This window comes from Cydia fagiglandana, chromosome Z, assembly GCF_963556715.1.
Source record: "Cydia fagiglandana chromosome Z, ilCydFagi1.1, whole genome shotgun sequence".
Taxonomy (NCBI): Eukaryota; Metazoa; Arthropoda; class Insecta; order Lepidoptera; family Tortricidae; genus Cydia; species Cydia fagiglandana.
The window spans coordinates 41,404,904-41,425,216 of record NC_085959.1 but is presented as its reverse complement, the minus strand read 5'-3'; the positions used below and the strand labels follow the sequence as shown (position 1 = coordinate 41,425,216).

Sequence of the window (20,313 nt, the reverse complement as noted above, 5' to 3'; positions counted from 1 at the left end):
GGACAACCGCTTTGCCGTACAAACGGTCCCCATTTTCCTCTCCGGCTTTTGACATTATGGAAAATATTTTTACATAATTTGATGTAAGTATCCATTATTTTATTTATTTAAGCCTTTATTTTTCCTTAAATAGTATTTAATTATGATGTTCTTGTTTATTTTACTATATTAAGGACCCCTTTCGGGTATAGGCCTCCTCCAAAGTATCCATACACCACCCATAACTAAACCATACCATAGCTAACTGGCTTTTCTTCATAAGTTTATAGAAAATGGCCCAAGGGGCTATTCATAAATTACGTCATTTCAAATTGGGGGGGGGGGGGGGGTTCTGGACATCAGATGATGGCATGACGTAGGAGGAAACGGGGTCAATGGAAGCATGATTTTAAGGGGGGGGGGGCAAATATCGACGACATGCCGATGGGAATCGAGTTCTATGGACGCTCCGCCACTGATAGCTAATGCCCCTTCTTTTGACTTTAAGAAACGGGTTATAACACATTCTCAGGTGTTACCAGTGGTAATAACTTGGTGTTAACTATAGTTCGTTATTATTAGCATTAGAAAAAAGGTAAAGAAACTTGACGTGTCTACTTATTGAAAAATAAGTCACAGCAAATATGTATCAATTATGAATCATATCTGTGGAGTGTAGACTGTAACTTTTAGTGAAGGGGTTCGTTGGGTGAAGCGTAGAAACTCGCCGCTGGAACGCGCTGGCCGCTGTGCTGTCTCGAAGTCCGCTAGGTATACCTCCATTTACCGGTATATGTGTTGTGTGAAATAAAAACACATATGTCTGATTTTAATTACTGGAGAGTGTTCAGGCAAGTGATAGAGTTAAGCTCTCTGAGTTCTCTGAATATGCTACAAATGGCTCGGGTTTATATAGGAATGGCCGGGCGATATGTATCTCTGAACTAGTGGATATTATATGCAGAGTGAGTTTTATTTATTTCTGCCAATCTCGTTAATTATAAGCACGTATGAAAGGAGCACGAATCCTAGACTTATAAATAGATACAATATTAAGCACGTATGAAAGGAGCATGAATCCTAGACTTATAACTAGATATAAAACATTCCACGCAATTCATTGAACATAATATACGAGCACAAAGTAAAACATGATATACAAAAGTAAAAATAGCAACCTAAACGTAAAGACTAATCTAACACATGCATGACCCTAATAGCTATTTACGACAGTCTCCCCCACGTGTGTTAACACCGTCTTCATGCGCGGAGTAAATGGGGATGAGTCTAGAAACTGGGCGGCGGACGTCACCTGCGCGTGTGCGAACAATGGCCACTCTCACATGACCACCTGGGCCAGGAAATAGCTGGGCGATTACGCCTCTGGGCCACGTTCCTCGTGGCATGGAGCTATCCGCAATGATGACTACGTCACCTTCATGCAGTCTCTTCACGTTTTGATGAGCACCGGGCCTGGGGAGGAGGCTGGGTCGGTATTCCCGCTGCCAGCGCCTCCAAAATTGGTCGGCTAGCGTTTGCGCTGTTCTCCACGAGGAGAGCGACATAGTTGCGTCTGTGAAGACACCCAGTGGCGACATAGCACTTGATCGACCGATAAGAAAGTGGTTCGGCGTCAAGGCTTCGATGTCTAAATCTGAATTCACTGGTGTCAGCGGTCTGGAATTGACTATGTGCTCTGATTCTAGCAGTAAAGTATGTAGAACTTCTTCGTGGGGTGCTCTTTCTTACAGTACTACTTTTAATGCCGTTTTAACGCTGCCCACGAGCCGTTCCCAGGCACCGCCAGCGGAGGGGTTGCCGGGTGGAATTTTTTTCCATTTTATGGCTCGCTCGGTCAAGAAGGGCTTGAGACTGTCGGGCAGCGTGTTTTTGGCCTCTGCCAGTTCTCTTTCCGCGCCGCAGAAGTTGGTGGCGTTGTCGGAATAGAGAACTGTAGGCGTGCCGCGTCGCGCTATCATTCGGCGTAGCGACAGTATCATGGAGGATGCCGAAAGTGAGGCGGCAAGCTCCAGATGTACAGCGCGAGTCGTGAGGCATGTGTATAGTACACCCCACCTTTTCTCGCGGCGGCGGCCTATAGTTATGTGCATGGGGCCAAACAGGTCTACGGCTGCAGCGGTAAACGGCGGCTGATTCGCTTTTAGCCTTTCTGGCGGCAAGTCACCTATGGGAACTTTGATTGGCGTTCCCCTATAGGTTCTGCACCATTGGCATTTATTCGTTATGTAGCGAATGCTACCGCGCAGCCCGATAATGTAGTACCTTTGTTTCAACTCGTTGATGACGGTCGCGTGGTTGCCGTGATTGTAGAGTGCATGAAAATGCTGTATTAACAACTTGACGAAATCTTCTTTCGCATGTAAAACAGGCATGTGCGTGTTTTTATCGATTCTAGCATTTAGTACGATGATTCCGTTTTTGTCAAGTTGTACAGCGATTTTGTATAGCGGAGATTTCTTCAGGAGTGGCCGCCCAGTTTCCAGAAGCTTTATTTCTTCCGGAAATGCAGCATGTTGACTCCGTCGGATTAGCAACATCTCGGCTAAATCTACATGCCCCTTGTTAATCTCTGTGTCTGTTTTCTTAGCGAACAATGCGGCTTTGAAAACCTCGGCGGCAACTAGAATACTAGCGGTGGCGCGAACTAATCGCACGAATTTTGAGAACCTACATACCTCCGGCAGGTACTCAAACCTATTCTCCGCAACGCCTACCGAACATACCTACGAGTTTATTGACGCGTTCCTCGCCCGTATCGGCGACGGGCGTAGGCACTTTTTCGGTCGGCCAATGCTCTTTGGATTTACGTATAAAATCGGGCCCTATGAACCATCGGTGGTTCACTCCGAATTGCGCAGGTATTCCGCGGGTCGCGTCGTCCGCCACGTTAGCCGCACTAGGCACCCAGCGCCAGTTGGCGGGGGTGGTAGTGTTCTCGATTTCTGCTAACCTATGTGCTACGAACGTTTTATACCTACGTGGGTCCGCACGTATCCACGTGAGCGCCGTTTTAGAGTCAGACCAAAAAAACTTTTCCTTTATTACGTAATCTGACTCCTTGACGATGGTTTCCGCTAATCTAGTAGCTAGTACGCAGCTCTGCAATTCCATCCTCGGAATGCTAACTACCCGGAGAGGCGAAACGCGGGCCTTAGCGGCCACTAACGCGGAGGTTCTAGTCCCCTCGGGGTTGACGCTAACTAAATACACGGCCGCGGCATATATTTTTTCGCTCGCGTCGCAAAAAACATGCATATATGCCTCCCTATTGAATGCGGGCACGTGTCGCGGAATTTCCAAGTCTCGTAATTGTTGTACGTTATCAATGAACGATCGCCACGCGGGTGCGAGTGAGACGGGTATAGGCGAGTCCCAATCAATTCCTGTCCTCCATATCTCTTGCATTAACGCCTTACCTAAGACGGATATGGGGCTCACATAACCGATCGGATCAAATATCGACATCGCGCTACTTTGTTACCTGTCGTTTCGTAGGTAATTTCTGACCGTTAAGTACGTCTTCGGGCGTATTACGAAAGTTTACGTTGAAACCTAAGGTGTCACGTTTGTGATTCCATTTCAAACCTAAGGTACGTTCGCTCTCGTTCGCGCCTAACAGCGACGTTTCCTGATTGCTATTAACTACGTCAGCAATTACCGCAGGATGGTTCGATGCGAACCCGCGAAGTTCGAATGACGCGCGCATATTTAGCTCGTAAACTTCGTTTACTACGCGTCTCGCGTCCTCTTCAGACGTATCGAGGGCGATCAACATGTCGTCCATGTACGTATTCTTTATTGTTTTTTCCGCTGCGATCGGATATTCTTTACTATGCGATTTTGCGTTTTCGTTTTTGACGTATAGCGCGGTTGTCGGCGACGCTGCCGAACCAAATATAAGCCGCTTCATCCTATATTCTTGCGGTTGGGAGGTACGGTCCTCTCCCCTCCAAACGAAACGTAACGCATCGCGATCTTGCTCAATTATTTCGATCTGTAAAAACATCTCTTTGACGTCTGCTATTACCGCGATTTTACCCTCGCGGAAACGCACTAACACGCCGAAAAGTGATTCTAACAGGTCGGGGCCAGCCAACAGCGCGCTATTGAGCGAGCGTCCGTAAGCTGTGGCGGCCGCGTCCCAAACTAATCGCATTTTCCCGCGTTGCGGGTGGAAAGTTGGGAAGTGGGCTAGATACCACGTCCGGGGTGCCTCGGGGGGCGGTCGCGAGTCCATTTTCTCCGCGTAACCTTTGTCGAGCAAGTTGTTCATATGCTTTGCATATTCGGCCTTGAGTTTCGCATCGCGGTCTAGCTTTCGTTCTAGACTGTACAGCCGTTTCATTGCTTGCTCTCGGTTATCGGGGAGTTTCTCGTCATCTGACCGCCAAAGTAACGCTACGTCTTACGTAGGCGAACAACGCGCGAACGCGGCGCGGCGCGGCGCGGCGAAAGCGGCCGCCGCCGCGCCGCGCCGCCTGACATTCACGTGCAAATCGCGCCGCACCGCGTTCACAACGAGATCGCTTACGTAGGACACTTCTATGGGCATCAAAGGATTGATTTCGCCGCGCCGCGCCGCGCCGCGTTCGCGCGTTGTTCGCCTACGTAAGACGTAGCGTAAGCCCGAGCGATACCTTTGCTCCCCCGGTATCTTTTCGCAGGTGGCTTCTAACAAATCTAGCGCACGTTGGTCGGGATCGGCCCGAGGTAATTTTTGCGAAACGCCTAATGACTCTATATCAAAATGCCGTTTCATCAATTGTAAGGCCTCGTCATCCGCGGTATTAGGCCTTGCGTGCCCAACAAATTGTACCGCGGCGCGACGCGTACGGTCTGGTCCATGCAAAACCCATCCTAGCCTGGTTAAACTCGCGACTGGGAGGTTAGGCGGACCGTCTATAATTTGCCGAGTAATGATGAGATGCCAGTTATCTTGGCCTATCACGATAGTAGGTACTGCGGGGGGGTAACTTAATTCGTCCGCGATTTTAGATAAATGATCGCATTTATCTACCAAGTCTCGCGGCACGCCCTGCGCTCCTAAACCTATATCGCAAACCGTGTAAGTCTCCATCATTTCCATATGTCGGCTACAAAAACCCCGTATTGCGACTCGTAACGCATACGAATCTGGGTCCCGTACTACACCGCCTATGCCTTCTGTCTCTAATGTTTCACCGCGCACACGAGGTGCGATTCTATCCGCAGTTTCATGTAACATCAACGTCATTGCCGCGCCCTCATCGAGTAGCGCGAGGGTTTGGACGGTACCTAACGCTACGTCTTACGTAGGCGAACAACGCGCGAACGCGGCGCGGCGCGGCGCGGCGAAATCAATCCTTTGATGCCCATAGAAGTGTCCTACGTAAGCGATCTCGTTGCGAACGCGGTGCGGCGCGATTTGCACGCGAATGTCAGGCGGCGCGGCGCGGCGCGGCGCCGGCCGCTTTCGCCGCGCCGCGCCGCGCCGCGTTCGCGCGTTGTTCGCCTACGTAAGACGTAGCGTAACGGTCCCGACACCGCTACTGGCATGATTTTGAAATACGTCTGCGGCAGTTTAACATTGAGTACTGCTTTGCGTGATGCCGGCGCACTATTACCGTTCGCGGACCCGGCCGCGCTTAAACCGTGTAATAGTTTATTATGTCCGGCTTCGCACTGATTCATGCCACACGCGACATATTTACATCCAAAAAATTTACTGTGATTCGCGCCTAGACACCTAAAGCACAATTTAGCTCCCTTTGCCAAGTCCCAGCGCTCAGATACAGTCGCGGCTAGAAATTTCGAACACTCCTTAACTTCGTGTTCTTTGCCGTTGTTGCATATGGCGCACGCTTCGCGCGAGACAGAGACAGACGATATCTGTCGCTTGGGCTTAGCTCCGGTGGACGCTGGCTTTTTCTTTAAATTGCCATCGCGGTGCTTTACTTGAGCTACGGTCGATTTATTAGTACGCGATCTATTTCCCGTATCACGTGTGTATGATACGCGGGAATCTGACTCCGAATCCGAACTATAGTCGCGAAGGGACGCGGGGGCGCGGGACCTAGCGAGAGCGTGGCTCGATCGACTGGGCTCGCGCACAGAGGAAACCGCATTTCGTTCATTTCGCGAACTATCATACGTATCACGGTAGAACGCGGGGTCGCGAGACCTAGAGAGAGCTTGGCTCGATCTTTCGGGTTCGCGCGCAGAGGAAACCGCGTTCACTGCATTCCGTGATCGGTTGGACGGCTTATGTCGGTTTATGCGCTTGGCCGCAGTGCTAATTTCGTTAAGAAACTCGGAAATTGCTACTAACCCGGGTGATTCTACGTTAGACTGCCTGTATTTGGCCCATTCATAGCGCACTATCAGATTCAATTTATCCACGATTTTATTCACGAGCTCAGGCGCGTGCAAGTATTTCTCTTGACGCAAGGATCTAATGGTGGCGACGGCATTCGCTACATGCGCGGCGAATGAGGTTATATTAGAATTGTCTTCGGATAAACGCGGCATGCGTTTAACGTTATGAATTTCCGTAAGAACAATCTCCTCAGGGTCGCCGAACTGCCGTTCCAGCGCTTCCATTATCTCGTACGGATCCTGAACTGTGTACATTATTGATTTTACGGCCGTCCGAGCTTCGCCCTTAAGTGCGCGCCTAATCCGACTGACGTTATTGACGGCACTAAACATGGGCGACGTATCTTCGAACTCTGCCCTAAATGATATCCACTCGGTGATATCTCCGCCGAATGCAGGTAATTCCGGCGGTTTATGGTACATTGGCGCGTAGGTACCGTGCGGTACCTCTAAAGTGCGCGGGGTTGGTTTGCTAGTCCTATCGACGGCTGCCCGCGGCGGCGGTGGCGCGGTCTGTTTCGGCGGCGGGATTTTAACGTTTTCCTGTGCGATCTCGTGCTGATGTAACCTCGCTTGTCGTTCTACCCAACTTCTAGTACGTTCTTCGACGGTCGCGTCACTGCTGCCGACAGACTGCGCCTTCAGTTGCGCAACCTGCAGCCGTAAATTTGCAGTGTCGGACTCTGTCTTAGCAACGACTAGACGGGCTTTATGAACCTCGAGCTCGGCCATTAGCACGGCCAATTGTTTATCGCGTTCCCTAACCGATTTGCGACTTTTATGTGAATCGCGATTAGACGGCGCCCGCGACGGCGACGGCGGCGCATCGGCGTCTTTATTCACTAGCGTACCTGACCTACTACGATTTACTACCGTGGCATCTAACGTTTCCGAGGGTACCGACTCGTTTCCACCGGTAGTATTCGGGTTGCCACTGGTGCCCTTGCTCCACGTATTTGTCTCGCCGGACGTAGTCTTACCGGACGAGGGGGTAGGGGTGTCCATGTTCGGTGCGGGCGCAGGCGGGCCCTTGGTGCGTGGTCGTAGGCTCCTTGCTTCCTTTTCGGACATCTTTCTGGCTGGAACCACTTCACTTCACTTAACACACGCGGGGGTCCCTAACTTGACCTGCCTATATCTATGACTGACCGTTACTGAGCGTAACGTCAGTGCCCTAAGCGTAGCGTGGATCCCTCGTGGCACTGAATCTCCCGCAATGGCAAAGTGCTATGCCTAGAACGTTCGAAAGCAGTGTGTGGGTATCAACCATGTGACACATGCAACGAAAGTTGCCAGGACACGTGAGCGGAGGACGACCTACGACGCTGCACGGTCCGACCGGCAAGCCGGTAAATGGGTTACGGAAAGGTATTGGGGTTGGGTCTGAACCGAAGCGAACCTCTAGGCCCAGCGCGTTCTTTATTCTGTCTTGCCGTCTGAGTCAAGCAACGTTCGCTTAAAACTCAGCGCGTACTTGTTTCTTTCTTGCCGTCTGAGTTAAGCAATGTCGCTTGAAACTCAGCGCGTACGTGTTTCTTTCTTGATGTCTGAGTTAAGCTATGTCGCTTGAAACCCAGCGCGTACGTTTTTCTATCTTCATCCGGCTCGAAGGACCAAACTGTGGAGTGTAGACTGTAACTTTTAGTGAAGGGGTTCGTTGGGTGAAGCGTAGAAACTCGCCGCTGGAACGCGCTGGCCGCTGTGCTGTCTCGAAGTCCGCTATACCTCCATTTACCGGTATATGTGTTGTGTGAAATAAAAACACATATGTCTGATTTTAATTACTGGAGAGTGTTCAGGCAAGTGATAGAGTTAAGCTCTCTGAGTTCTCTGAATATGCTACAAATGGCTCGGGTTTATATAGGAATGGCCGGGCGATATGTATCTCTGAACTAGTGGATATTATATGCAGAGTGAGTTTTATTTATTTCTGCCAATCTCGTTAATTATAAGCACGTATGAAAGGAGCACGAATCCTAGACTTATAAATAGATACAATATTAAGCACGTATGAAAGGAGCATGAATCCTAGACTTATAACTAGATATAAAACATTCCACGCAATTCATTGAACATAATATACGAGCACAAAGTAAAACATGATATACAAAAGTAAAAATAGCAACCTAAACGTAAAGACTAATCTAACACATGCATGACCCTAATAGCTATTTACGACAATATCATATACGATTATTATTTATATTCTTTTGCATGCTTTCATAAGTAATCTCTCTCTCTCTCTTTTGCATGCTTTCATAAGTAATAGTTACTGATTTTTAAAAAGCGTTTTTCATTTAAAAGACTCGTCAAGATCGCGTAGTCTTTTTCTAATGCTAAGAAAACGAACTATAGTGGGAATAACCCTTTTGTTCCCAGTTCCCGCCACTTGTCTCAGAGTAGGTAATATTTTGCCAGACTACATTTGGGAACTATAAACAAGGAAAGTAAATAAAGAACACTGTTTACATCAACATCCCATTTATTGAGCAATTGATTAAAAAAACCCTGTTCGGTATTAAACAAAACGAAAAAAGGAACATAAAAATAAGGAAATATTTATAAATATCTACACATTTAAAAAAGTCAACACGGTAACTATAAAATAACATTAGGCAAATTTTCATAAATAACATGCGTTTAAAGACAAGAAAGACGTACTGGTAAGTACAACCTACAAAAAACATCATCACCACAACTTACTCGTATCTATTTAACATTGATTTTTTTTTCTAAGATTTTAATTATTTTTTCTGATCTGATTAACACCGAAGTACTTACAACACTTTTATATTTCGTATGAATTATCTGTTAACATCAACAATTTATTTAAACAGTAGGTATGGCAACTAAATGACCATATTTTGGCAAGCTCGATAAACCTAAAAATATACAGGATATTACTACATAAATATATTGGGCCAAAAAAGGCCCATTTAAGGAACGCTGCTGTCGGCGGAATGAGATATACTCTGGCAAATCCACTTTGTCAGTAGAAAAAATTCGAAATCGAATTTCCATCGTTCATGCCTTTATTTTTAAAATTTGCCGCCTTTTTCTACTGATAAGCTATACTCAGGCTTGCTCCGTCTAACGCACAAGTCCTTAGATTGGCCTATACTTCGCTTTTTTTAGCATTAGAAATTAGGTAAACAATCTTGATGTGTCTTTTAATTAAAAAACACATTTTAATAATAAGTTACGGCAAATATGTAACAATTATGATTCTTCTGCTTTCAGAAGTAATAGTTATTGATTTTTAAAAAAGCGTTTTTCAATTAAAAGACACATCAAGATTGTTTACCTAATTTCTAATGCTAAAAAAACGAGCTATAAGTGTGCCTAACACGAGCATGTATACCTACTCGTCATTATACTCATTATCGTTGTGAGATGCTAGTCTGGCCATCATTTGCTACCACTAGAACAAGGCGGGAATGCATTTTTATTTATTATATTACCTTCTGTTAGTATCAGCAACGGTTAGCCAGTCTAATTATAGTATTTACCAAATATGACGTAGGTAGCATAAGTGTATAAATAATAGCTATTTGTTAAAGTTAATGTCTTAATTTAATCACAATCATCACATATAGTTTCTACGGTTTTGGGTTATCTTTTAGACATGTACTTAAGTTACTCACAGACGAGGAAGGATATACATATTTCCATTGCACCAATTTGTTCGCTTTGCGAATAAAATATGTAAATTCGATCGTTCGTCGTCCGTTTTACATGGTCTTCACCATTTGCAAATACATATTATGACATGTGCTAATGATAAACATGTATAAAGCGTAATTGACTATTGAGACTTAGGCTTAAACTGAACTGATGTCCAGACACTAAAATAAAAAGCAAATAGATTATCAGTCTTTGACAAAAAAAAACAAATACCTGTAGTCAAACTCCACACGACCGTGTAGTAAAATAGATCAGACTTAATTTTTTATTTAAATAAACCTGCTAAAAACTTTTTGAAATAAATCTAAGACAATTATCTACTTTACTGTGTACGACGTAGTTATAGATATTACATAGTAAGTGGCACATTTATATCTTAACATAATATAATAACATTGAGTCTTAATATTTAGAATATTTGATTATTACCTAGGGAGCGACCATCAACAGTAGTAAATATTGAATTTAGAACCCTGTTCCTTTTGGACCAAGTGTTAAAGGTAGACACATCCATAATTATAGCGATTAATTTTTTTTTTTTACATAGTCTTAAATAATTTTTTTTGATTCCCATACATCCCAAACACTTGCCTAAAAACCGAATATTTTGGCACCATCCCTAAATATTCGTAAGTCTTAGTACAAACATTTGAAAACGGGTCAGTAATATAACATCTAATGATCTTAAACACACTGACACTGACAATTAATACTTAACTAATACATACAATCAATAGAACTTTATTATCATTAATTTGCAAATACATAACTAGCATCACATTTTCATTCTTTTATTCTCTTCCTGTTCCATTACCTTAAATCCAACGGTGCACCAAAACTTAATTAAGGGTCAAATACAATTAAATTTTAGGATACGAGAACATTTTTACTGTGTGATAGGTAAAATAACAGAAATTTACGTTATAGGGCCACTTTAGAGTTTTCTATATTTATATTTAATTTTATTATTAATAGTAATTTTATAAGCGGACAGGCTAACAACATGTGTACATATATTCTTGTCTAAATTATTTTTCAACTGGTTGAATTTGGGATAAGTTGAACCAAAGCCTTAATTTTTTCGGCAATATCTGTCGGTTCTTTTACAGGGTCTCACGCGTACGTTGACGAAAATGTGTAGATTATTTTGAGACCTAAATAAATATAGTAGTAAGATAAATGAAAAAATCAAAACGCACAGGATTAATATTCTAATTCTGAATGCTCTTTCCATACTCTTTTAAATGGCAAGTTATATGTAATTTAAAAATACTATCATCGCAATAGCAATAACAGTTGTGCACATTATACGAAAAAATGGTTCTCGTACCTAATCACAAAATAAGTAGGTATGTACCTAATAGTAACGAGGTAAGAAAAAACTAAACCCTAATAATCGTCTTGAATGAGTCTGGCATTGAACATCCCTTTAAACCTAATCATTTTTTTAACAACAGCAATACGAAAGAAAACAACAAATTCAACATCAGTATTTCTAAAACCAAAGACTATTTTAAACAAAATAACGCACATTGTACGGATAACTATTTAAAAATAATCCGTACGTTTGAATGATTCCGGAAATTAAAAAGTTTTAAGAGATGCGTTGGATTCAGGTTTTTCCAGCTGTTATGTTTCTTTTTCTTAATCGTAACTGGCTAACCAAAGAAGGTTCGCAGTTAGTTTTGGTGATCCCGGACAAGGCCAGAGCGCGCTGCGCGGCCGTCGGCCCGTCCTGCTCGAAAATCGTCACGGCTGTGTAAGAAAATTATATTTAGTCTGGCTAAAATAGGTATAGCCAGTCTTCTGTAAGTTCTATTACTATTCTGGCTTTATATCCCATCAATAAATGTTTCAATCCAACCATGTTTTGTTAGGGGAACATATACTCGTATTTAGATCTACTTATTAGGTATATACCTAATCTGGTATTAATGTAATAGAACTAATCGATGTTTGTGAGTTTAATTTATTTTTGTAGTTTGTCATTAATCTTTGTATAGAATATTACTCAAAATGGCCAAAATAAAGTGTACGAGACCTCGAGCCTCCGGCCCTACATTTCTTTTAAATTGCCTGATTTTACTACTACCAAACAAAATGGGTTTTTAGACTACGGTCTATTGCAAAATGTAAATTAAATAATAACATCGATTATTTAAAAAAATTATCATTTAGAAATAAATTTAAATTAAAGGACAGAAACTGACCTCAGGAAAACGCCTCAATCTATACGCGCGATTTCGGATTCAAAGTTTGACGGTTAAGATTCACCTTATGTATATTGTATAGCTAGACTTGCTTCAATGGCTACCGGTAACTTGTATAACTTGTTGCATTATGAGTTAGGACCGTCCCAGCGGGTGCAAGCTCAACAGGCGCATGCCTGGCCGGCCACAGCGAATCTAAATTAAAAAGTCACGCGTCCTCGTCACACTAATTAAGAGCGATAGAGATGAAGTTATTCGATTACGTTCGCGGTATGCGGCCCGGTAACGTATCCTAGCATTTACAGTATTTTATGCATTATTGATCGATGCACCGAAGGTCGAGTCCTGTTTCCTAATTTAGGTACAGTGCGCAACGAGTCAGTGAAACTACGGAACCCTAAAAATGGGGCCGGGCTTTGCTGGGGAAGTAGAGGACCCGCGCTAAATCGCCTCTTCATACAAACGCCCTCATTCTCCTCTCAGGATATAAACATTTTGACACAATTTGTTGTATATCAATATACATAAAATTATGTGATAAATATTTTCCAAAATGTCAATATCCAGAAAAGAAAATGGGGACTACGTTTGTATGGAGAAGCGGCCGTCCCCTTTCCTCTTGAGTATGTATTTATAATTTTATACTAAACTTTTTTAATATTGGATAACTTTTATGTTATATCTATTCAAAATCACGAGGTCTTTCAATCGACCCACTAAGCGTAGCGAGTGATCAGAAAAGTGGAATCTTAAGCGCTGCGAGGGTTACCTAACAATTAATATAATATATAATCTTACCTTCAACCATCTGCCGCGAAAAAGTAGAATAGTGTTAGCAATTAATTGCAAAAAAATATTACATAAAAATTAACTTGCGATGTATGTTCACTTACGCAGCGTACTACGTAAGCGAACAACACGCGAACGCGAAGCGAAGCAATGCGGCGCGGGGTGAATCAATCCTTTGATGACTATAGAAGTGTCCTATGTGGGCGATCTCGTTGCGAACGCGAACGCCTTGGGCCCGCCGCGCTGCGCTCGCGAGTTGTTCGCTAGCGTACGACGCAGCGTTACGTTACATAATGTATGACTGTGAAGTGTGTGAATCTCTGAATCATGATCAAATCAGTCTCCTGTCCTCCTAAGGCCAGGCGTGGCTCACTCCGCGATTTCGTCGCATTGCTACAGGTAGCTAAAAGTATATCCGTTCCGCCCCAATTTTGGGGAAAGCCATAAGCCATAGCGGCCATATATATCTGTGCTGATCGTAACAGACGCGTTTTGTTCGAGAGTGAGTCGTCTGTACCTAGTACTATTATTTATTCTGTGCTAAGGCCCAGCCATACAAATAAAACATGCAAAATTTGACAGTGTAAATGGAACGTATAGACGCAAAATCAACTCCATTTCCAACACTATAGTGGTAGTATATTGGTGTTTTTTCGTACGAAAGCACCTCTGTTCAAATTGAATATGAATAATTTTATTGAACTGAATAAATGCAATAGGTAGGACCTTGGGCCTTAGGAGGCTATAGCTCTGATATATGTGATGGCGTGATGACGGCTTTACACTTTACAGCCAGGATCAAATACTCATACGTAGTGGCCAAATATATAAGTAAGGTAAGGATGTGTACCTACACTGTGACCTATACCGATATATGTTGTCACATATTTTTGCACGCCTATCCTTTTAAGTACCTGCGTACAATTTTTTGTACATATTCCAAAATCTATATTGAACTTTTATTGTGTAACTAAGAGTTCCAATTTCAAAAATAAAACAATTGCTTTTGGGTCTCAGGAGGCTACGTAAAACGACTGCATTCGACGCACAAGAGAACTATCCAGGCCGTCCTATTTAGAATTCCTAGAAATCCGGGGCAGTGTAATAATCAATACGAGTTGAAGTTATTCCTAGATTTACCTGCCTGCGTACTTGCCGGATTGATACCTAGGTGTATTGGGTCATAACGGGGTCACACTAATAATTATAGCTACGGTGTATTTTTTTCGAAGCATTGCCTTTGTAAAATCTCTTCGTCAATTCTTGGGAATAGTTGTCAAGCAGACCCCAGGCTCCCATGAGCCGTGGCAAAATGGCGGGATAACGCGAGGCAGAAGAAGAGATTTGCCTTTGTAAAAACGTGTAACAATTCAATATAAAAAACCGGGCAAGTGCGAGTCGGACTCGCGCACGAAGGGTTCCGTATCATAATGCAAAAAACAAACAAAAAAAAAAGCAAAAAAAAAACGGTCACCCATCCAAGTACTGACCACTCCCGACGTTGCTTAACTTTGATCAAAAATCACGTTTGTTGTATGGGAGCCCCATTTAAATCTTTATTTTATTGTTTTTAGTATTTGTTGTTATAGCGGCAACAGAAATACATCATCTGTGAAAATTTCAACTGTCTAGCTATCACGGTTCGTGAGATACAGCCTGGTGACAGACGGACGGACGGACGGACGGACAGCGAAGTCTTAGTAATAGGGTCCCGTTTTACCCTTTGGGTACGGAACCCTAAAAACTACAATTTTGCGTTAACATCTTAAGGGAAAACTATTTTGCGTGTGTATCGTGGGACAGTCGCTATCTGACACATCGGAGCGGCCGGGGTGCTCAAAAATATCTAAACACGCCTAGTGCGTGTTCATATATTTATGAGCACCTCGGGCGCTCCGATATACCTGATGGACGACTAGACATGGAAACACAAGACAATAAGAAAAGCCTCACCCGTACTGCCGCGGCACTCGGGCCCGGGCCCACCAAACTCGCCATAATCCTCGGGCATGACGCGACGGGCGGCAGTGGGGGGGCGGAGCACCCTGATCTCGGAGCCGCCGAAGCGAGTGTGGTCTTCTTCGAGAGCCTGTTAAGGTTACCGAGAGGATAAAGGCGTGTTAGGGCGTCCGCTAGCTGACGCTGTACCATCGCCCACACACCGTTATAACACAACCCTTATTACCTTATTACAAAAAGTATAAGGTCCACCGATGGACAGTAAAGTTAAGAGTGTTGTTGTTTGTACGGAGCGGGTTACCGAAAGGCGAAAAATAGTATGAGCGTTGCTAATTGGCGCGGACGCGTGCGACGGATTTTACCAACAATGGCACCCGCGTGCGTGCGCCTGCACCAGCTAGCGGGCGACCTAGAGTCTGACCAAGCTAACTTTGCATGGCATTTGCGATGACAAAGTGTGAGTCAACATCAATGTCAAATTTATGTGAAAATATGACGTCTATGATGATTACTAACACTCCTTGCTTTTTAGGGTTCCGTACCCAAAGGGTAAAACGGGACCCTATTACTAAGACTTCGCTGTCCGTCCGTCCGTCCGTCTGTCACCAGGCTGTATCTCACGAACCGTGATAGCTAGACAGTTGAAATTTTCACAGATGATGTATTTCTGTTGCCGCTATAACAACAAATACTAAAAACAGAATAAAATAAAGATTTAAATGGGGCTCCCATACAACAAACGTGATTTTTGACCAAAGTTAAGCAACGTCGGGAGTGGTTAGTACTTGGATGGGTGAACGTTTTTTTTTGCTTTAATTTGTTTTTTTTGCATTATGGTACGGAACCCTTCGTGCGCGAGTCCGACTCGCACTTGCCCGGTTTTTTTTTCTGTTTATTTCGGTGCTTAATAGTTAGCTTAGACGGACTCTACACCTCTACACCTTAATGAATTTAATAAGGTAATGTAATATGTATGTACATACTTTAATTAAACATACCTACTAAAACATTTTTATTATTCTTTACTAAGTTTTGGCGAACGCGAAAAAATTAGAACTCAAGGTTGAATGTTAAATAATATAATCCTTAACTTACAAAAAATATTTTAAAAAAAGTATATATCTATGTAACTTAATAAGCTAAGGCCCCGTTCTGGGTATAAGCCTCCTCCAGTAGTCTCCAGGTATTTCGGTCTCCTGCTTTGCTTTTCCATTTCTTTCCTGCCGTTCTTTCTATGTCGTCAGCCCACCTTTCTCGGGGCGCCCTTTACCTCTATAGTTGACTGGACGAGACCATGTAGCAACCTTTTTCGTCCACCTGCCGTTTGGTGCACGTGCCACGTGTCCGGCCCACATCCATTTCAGAAATGTTAAATAAAATTCTACATTAAATTAAAACCGGGCAAGTGCGAGTCGGATTCGCGCACGAAGGGTTCCGTACCATAATGCAAAAAAACGGTCACCCATCCAAGTACTGACCTTGCCCGACGTTGCTTAACTTCGGTCGAAAATCACGTTTGTTGTATGGGAGCCTCACTTAAATTAAACCTTTATTTTATTCTGTTTTTAGGGTTCCGTACCCAAAGGGTAAAACGGGACCCTATTACTAAGACTTCGCTGTCCGTCCGTCCGTCCGTCCGTCTGTCACCAGGCTGTATCTCACGAACCGTGATAGCTAGACAGTTGAAATTTTCACAGATGATGTATTTCTGTTGCCGCTATAACAACAAATACTAAAAACAGAATAAAATAAAGATTTAAATGGGGCTCCCATACAACAAACTTGATTTTTGACCAAAGTTAAGCAACGTCGGGAGTGGTCAGTACTTGGATGGGTGACCGTTTTTTTTTTGCTTTTTTTGTTTTTTTATTTTTGCATTATGGTACGGAACCCTTCGTGCGCGAGTCCGACTCGCACTTGCCCGGTTTTTATGTAGTATTTGTTGTTATAGCGGCAACCGAAATACATCATCTGTGAAAATTTCAACTGTCTAGCTATCACGGTTCGTGAGATACAGCCTGGTGACAGACGGACGGACGTACGGACAGCAGAGTCTTAGTAATAGGGTCCCGTTTTGCCCTTTGGGTACGGAACCCCAAAAACACGATCAGTAGCATGTCGAGCCACGTGTGTACAAACAAATACATTATTCAAAGAAAACTTTGTAAACCATACAAGGGTACATAATATTAGAATGCCCGGAAAGTTCCACCCGTTCTTTATGATGTATTCCACGTTTTGTCCACTTTAACGTTCATTTCGGTGCCCATTCTTCCCTAACCTAGTAAGGCCCAGTGTGCATTACAATGTACACTTCTGGTTCAATCTGATTCGAACCTTTCTAAAACTTCATAAGGTAGCATTTCTTTTGTTTCATTATTTTTTGAAACTAACGAAAGTCGCCCGAATATATATTTAAATTATTTTTCATTGTATTTTCAATGAAACGTACAAACGTGTCTTTGCATCATGCATCATCTGTGAAAATTTCAACTGCCTGGCTATCACGGTTCATGAGTTACAGCCTGGTGATAGACAGACAGACGGACGGACAGACAGCAGAGTCTTAGTAATAGGGTCTCGTTTTTACCCTTTGGGTACGGAAAAATCAACAATTTGACACTAGTTCAAGCAAGTAAAAGTTATGCACACCAACATGATTGTCATGGATAATCTCACCTTAGTAGCGGCAGTCTCCGTCTCGAAGTAGATGGTGGTGCTAAAGGTACACTCGCCCTCTGCAGACTGGTGCATTACAGCAGGCCTATGACAAAATGAAATAAAATAAGTTTAGGGCAAAAATTTCATTTATGGTACAAGTTTTTATCGCCGACTGTACTTTTTTTTCCACAGGCAACTAATACTCATCGAGACAATTCTGAAAACCCCAAACAATATTAGGTTTCGTTGTTTTATCACAGAGTTCCTATGGCCACCTCCAGTCTCCATCATCAGATCAGCTTGATGACACCATAATATTGCATTGTCACCCGACTTACGTATGTATGCAAAATTTCAGCTCAATCGGAAACCGGGAAGTGGATCAAATTTAACTTGCAAGATTTGATTACAGACACAGACAGACAACGGTCAGGTGAAACTAAATAAAAGCTTGTAAAAAACAACTTATTTTGGATGCCATTTCATTTTGAATCTCAGTAGATTCAAAATGAGAAAAATAGAAAAAATAAGATACTCAAAAATAAGAGAAAAAACAGGAGCAACAGATGCCTTGAGCTATGCAAAAAGACTAAAATGGAAGTGGGCAGGCCATACAGCAAGGCTTACAGATAAGAGATGGACATTAATAGTCACCAAATGGAGAGGTCCACTTGGCAAAAGAGGCCGGGGCAGACCACAAATGCGTTGGGAGGAAGACTTAAAAAGAACAGCCGGCACAGACTGGATGGCGACAGCACAAGACAGGGACAAATGGGCAGCAATGGAGGAGGCCTTTACCCACTAGGGATTCATTAGTAAAACACATATTATAAGTCATAGTTTTATTTTCAATTTTTTATGTAAACACTTTACAATGAATAAAGGGCTTTTTTATTTTTATTTTATTTTATTTATAGATTCAAAATGAAATGGCATTTTCATCTATTATCAGTATAATAGATGAATTGTAATAATTAACATAGAAAAAGATGGGTAGTCTATCTTGCCGCATGATACTGTCGCACCAATCATGTGCTAAGCCTACAGAGCAGACAATTGCATGTTTCCACTCAACATATATTGCAAACAACTTCAACTAAACTAGTCATAGTCATTGAAAGAACTTACCCAATGCGTGTGATCTGCCCAAACTTCTCAAATACATCGAGCAGCGGCTGCTGAAACACGAAACTCATCACCGCCGGCAGGTTGTGGACCTCAACTGAGGAGTTCAGGGTGCTAACCAGTGTTGCACCCTTATGATCCTTGTCCCAGTGCCGCTTTGTCCACTTAACCAGCTTTTTTAAGTTCAGAGTGTTATGATTTACTTCCAAGACGTCTGAACCAGTTGTTGGTGTTGCGTTTAGTTGCTTTAGATTTTTCGGAGGGGCCGAGAATGTCTCAGTTGAAATGTTTGAATTTGATCCAATGTGAATGTTTTCTAACCCAAACATCAAGTCATCTTCCAGAGATCTTTCCTCACGGGATTTCTTATTCCTTCTGGTCTTCCTTGAGCGACGCTTCTTAGGTGCGTTTTTGACTTTGTTATCATCATTCTGAACATCAGAAATGATCACGAGCTCTTCAGCTGCATGTGGGCTACATTTCTCTGCCTTTCGCTTCAAATTTCTTTTTTCCCTATCAGGATTCGAACTGGACTCACCTGTATCATTGTCCTTCGCCAGTTTCTTTTTCTTAAACTTTTTCATTCGGCTGTTTCTGAATACTCGGGACTCCTGAGTCTTTTCCACAGAATTATCATACTTCTTCTTCTTATTATTCGGGTCCTCCTGACCATTGTCCAGTACTAAACTAGATCTTTTGTTACGTTTTCTGCATTTTGACGTAGGGCGAGGATCAGTGCTTACCTTACTCTTAGGCAGTTCGTTGAGGGCCACATCCCAACCCGAAGAGCAGGCCTGTAGTGCACCGATACCGAGGGTAATGTCCGAGTTGTATTCATTCTCCAAAACTTTGTTGTGTCTTTCATACCGCTTAGGAAAAGCTATTGCACAGCCTGCTGGCATGAGTGCGATTTCCACATCTTCTCGCAACATCTTTAAGTAAAGATACTCCCACGCGCACTGTCGACTCCACGAAAGGTCGACGAAATAATGAATTGAATTAAATTACATTGTGTACAAAACAAACCTTTTTTTTTTACAATTATTGCCTGGATGCGTACATGCGTACAAAACAAACCGCCTAAAGGCGTCTTTCAACTTTTAAACTAGCGTGCTCAAACACTAACTATGGTGATTGGGTAAAACACGACAGCCTATCTGCAAAAGACTCTCTGATTGGCTGCCGGATGAGAAGCCGGCCCGGCAAATACAACCTACTTGTTGCATTGTTTGGGATTCTTTGGCGGGAATTTAAAAAAAGTAGACGGAAAATTTTCGCTCCAACTTTTAAAAATTGTTATTTATTAGTTTAAAGTAGTTTAAACTGACTTAACTTGTATATATTTAATGTTAAAAGTTGTAAATAATTATAGTTAGTGTTTTAACAATGGGAGATAACGAGGGGGGCGGGGAAAACCCGCCCACCCTCAAGCGCTCCAAAACCGACGGCCAAGGCGGCACGGACGATGGCGGCGGGGGTGAGCAAACTAATAGTGCTTATTTACCGTACTTTAAACCGGACTACAAAAGAC

The 20,313-nt window shown here is 43.2% G+C and overlaps 3 protein-coding genes across 3 annotated transcripts in view; all 3 read right to left on the bottom strand.

Moving 5' to 3' along the window:
- Nucleotides 1-20,313, bottom strand: part of LOC134678400 (ecdysone-induced protein 74EF) — a 263,550-nt gene that overhangs the window by 45,298 nt on the left and 197,939 nt on the right. The window lies entirely within an intron of this gene.
- Nucleotides 945-2,586, bottom strand: LOC134678931 (uncharacterized). Its single transcript, XM_063537687.1, has 2 exons — nt 2,263-2,586; nt 945-1,719 (listed from the first exon to the last, which is right to left on the bottom strand). Exons 1-2 carry the CDS (start codon nt 2,535-2,537, stop codon nt 1,200-1,202), a joined length of 795 nt encoding a protein of 264 aa, XP_063393757.1. The 5' UTR covers nt 2,538-2,586; the 3' UTR covers nt 945-1,199.
- Nucleotides 11,651-19,802, bottom strand: LOC134678137 (uncharacterized). The gene is made up of 4 exons (XM_063536588.1): nt 18,786-19,802; nt 17,676-17,760; nt 14,991-15,126; nt 11,651-11,793 (listed from the first exon to the last, which is right to left on the bottom strand). Exons 1-4 carry the CDS (start codon nt 19,712-19,714, stop codon nt 11,651-11,653), a joined length of 1,293 nt encoding a protein of 430 aa, XP_063392658.1. The 5' UTR covers nt 19,715-19,802.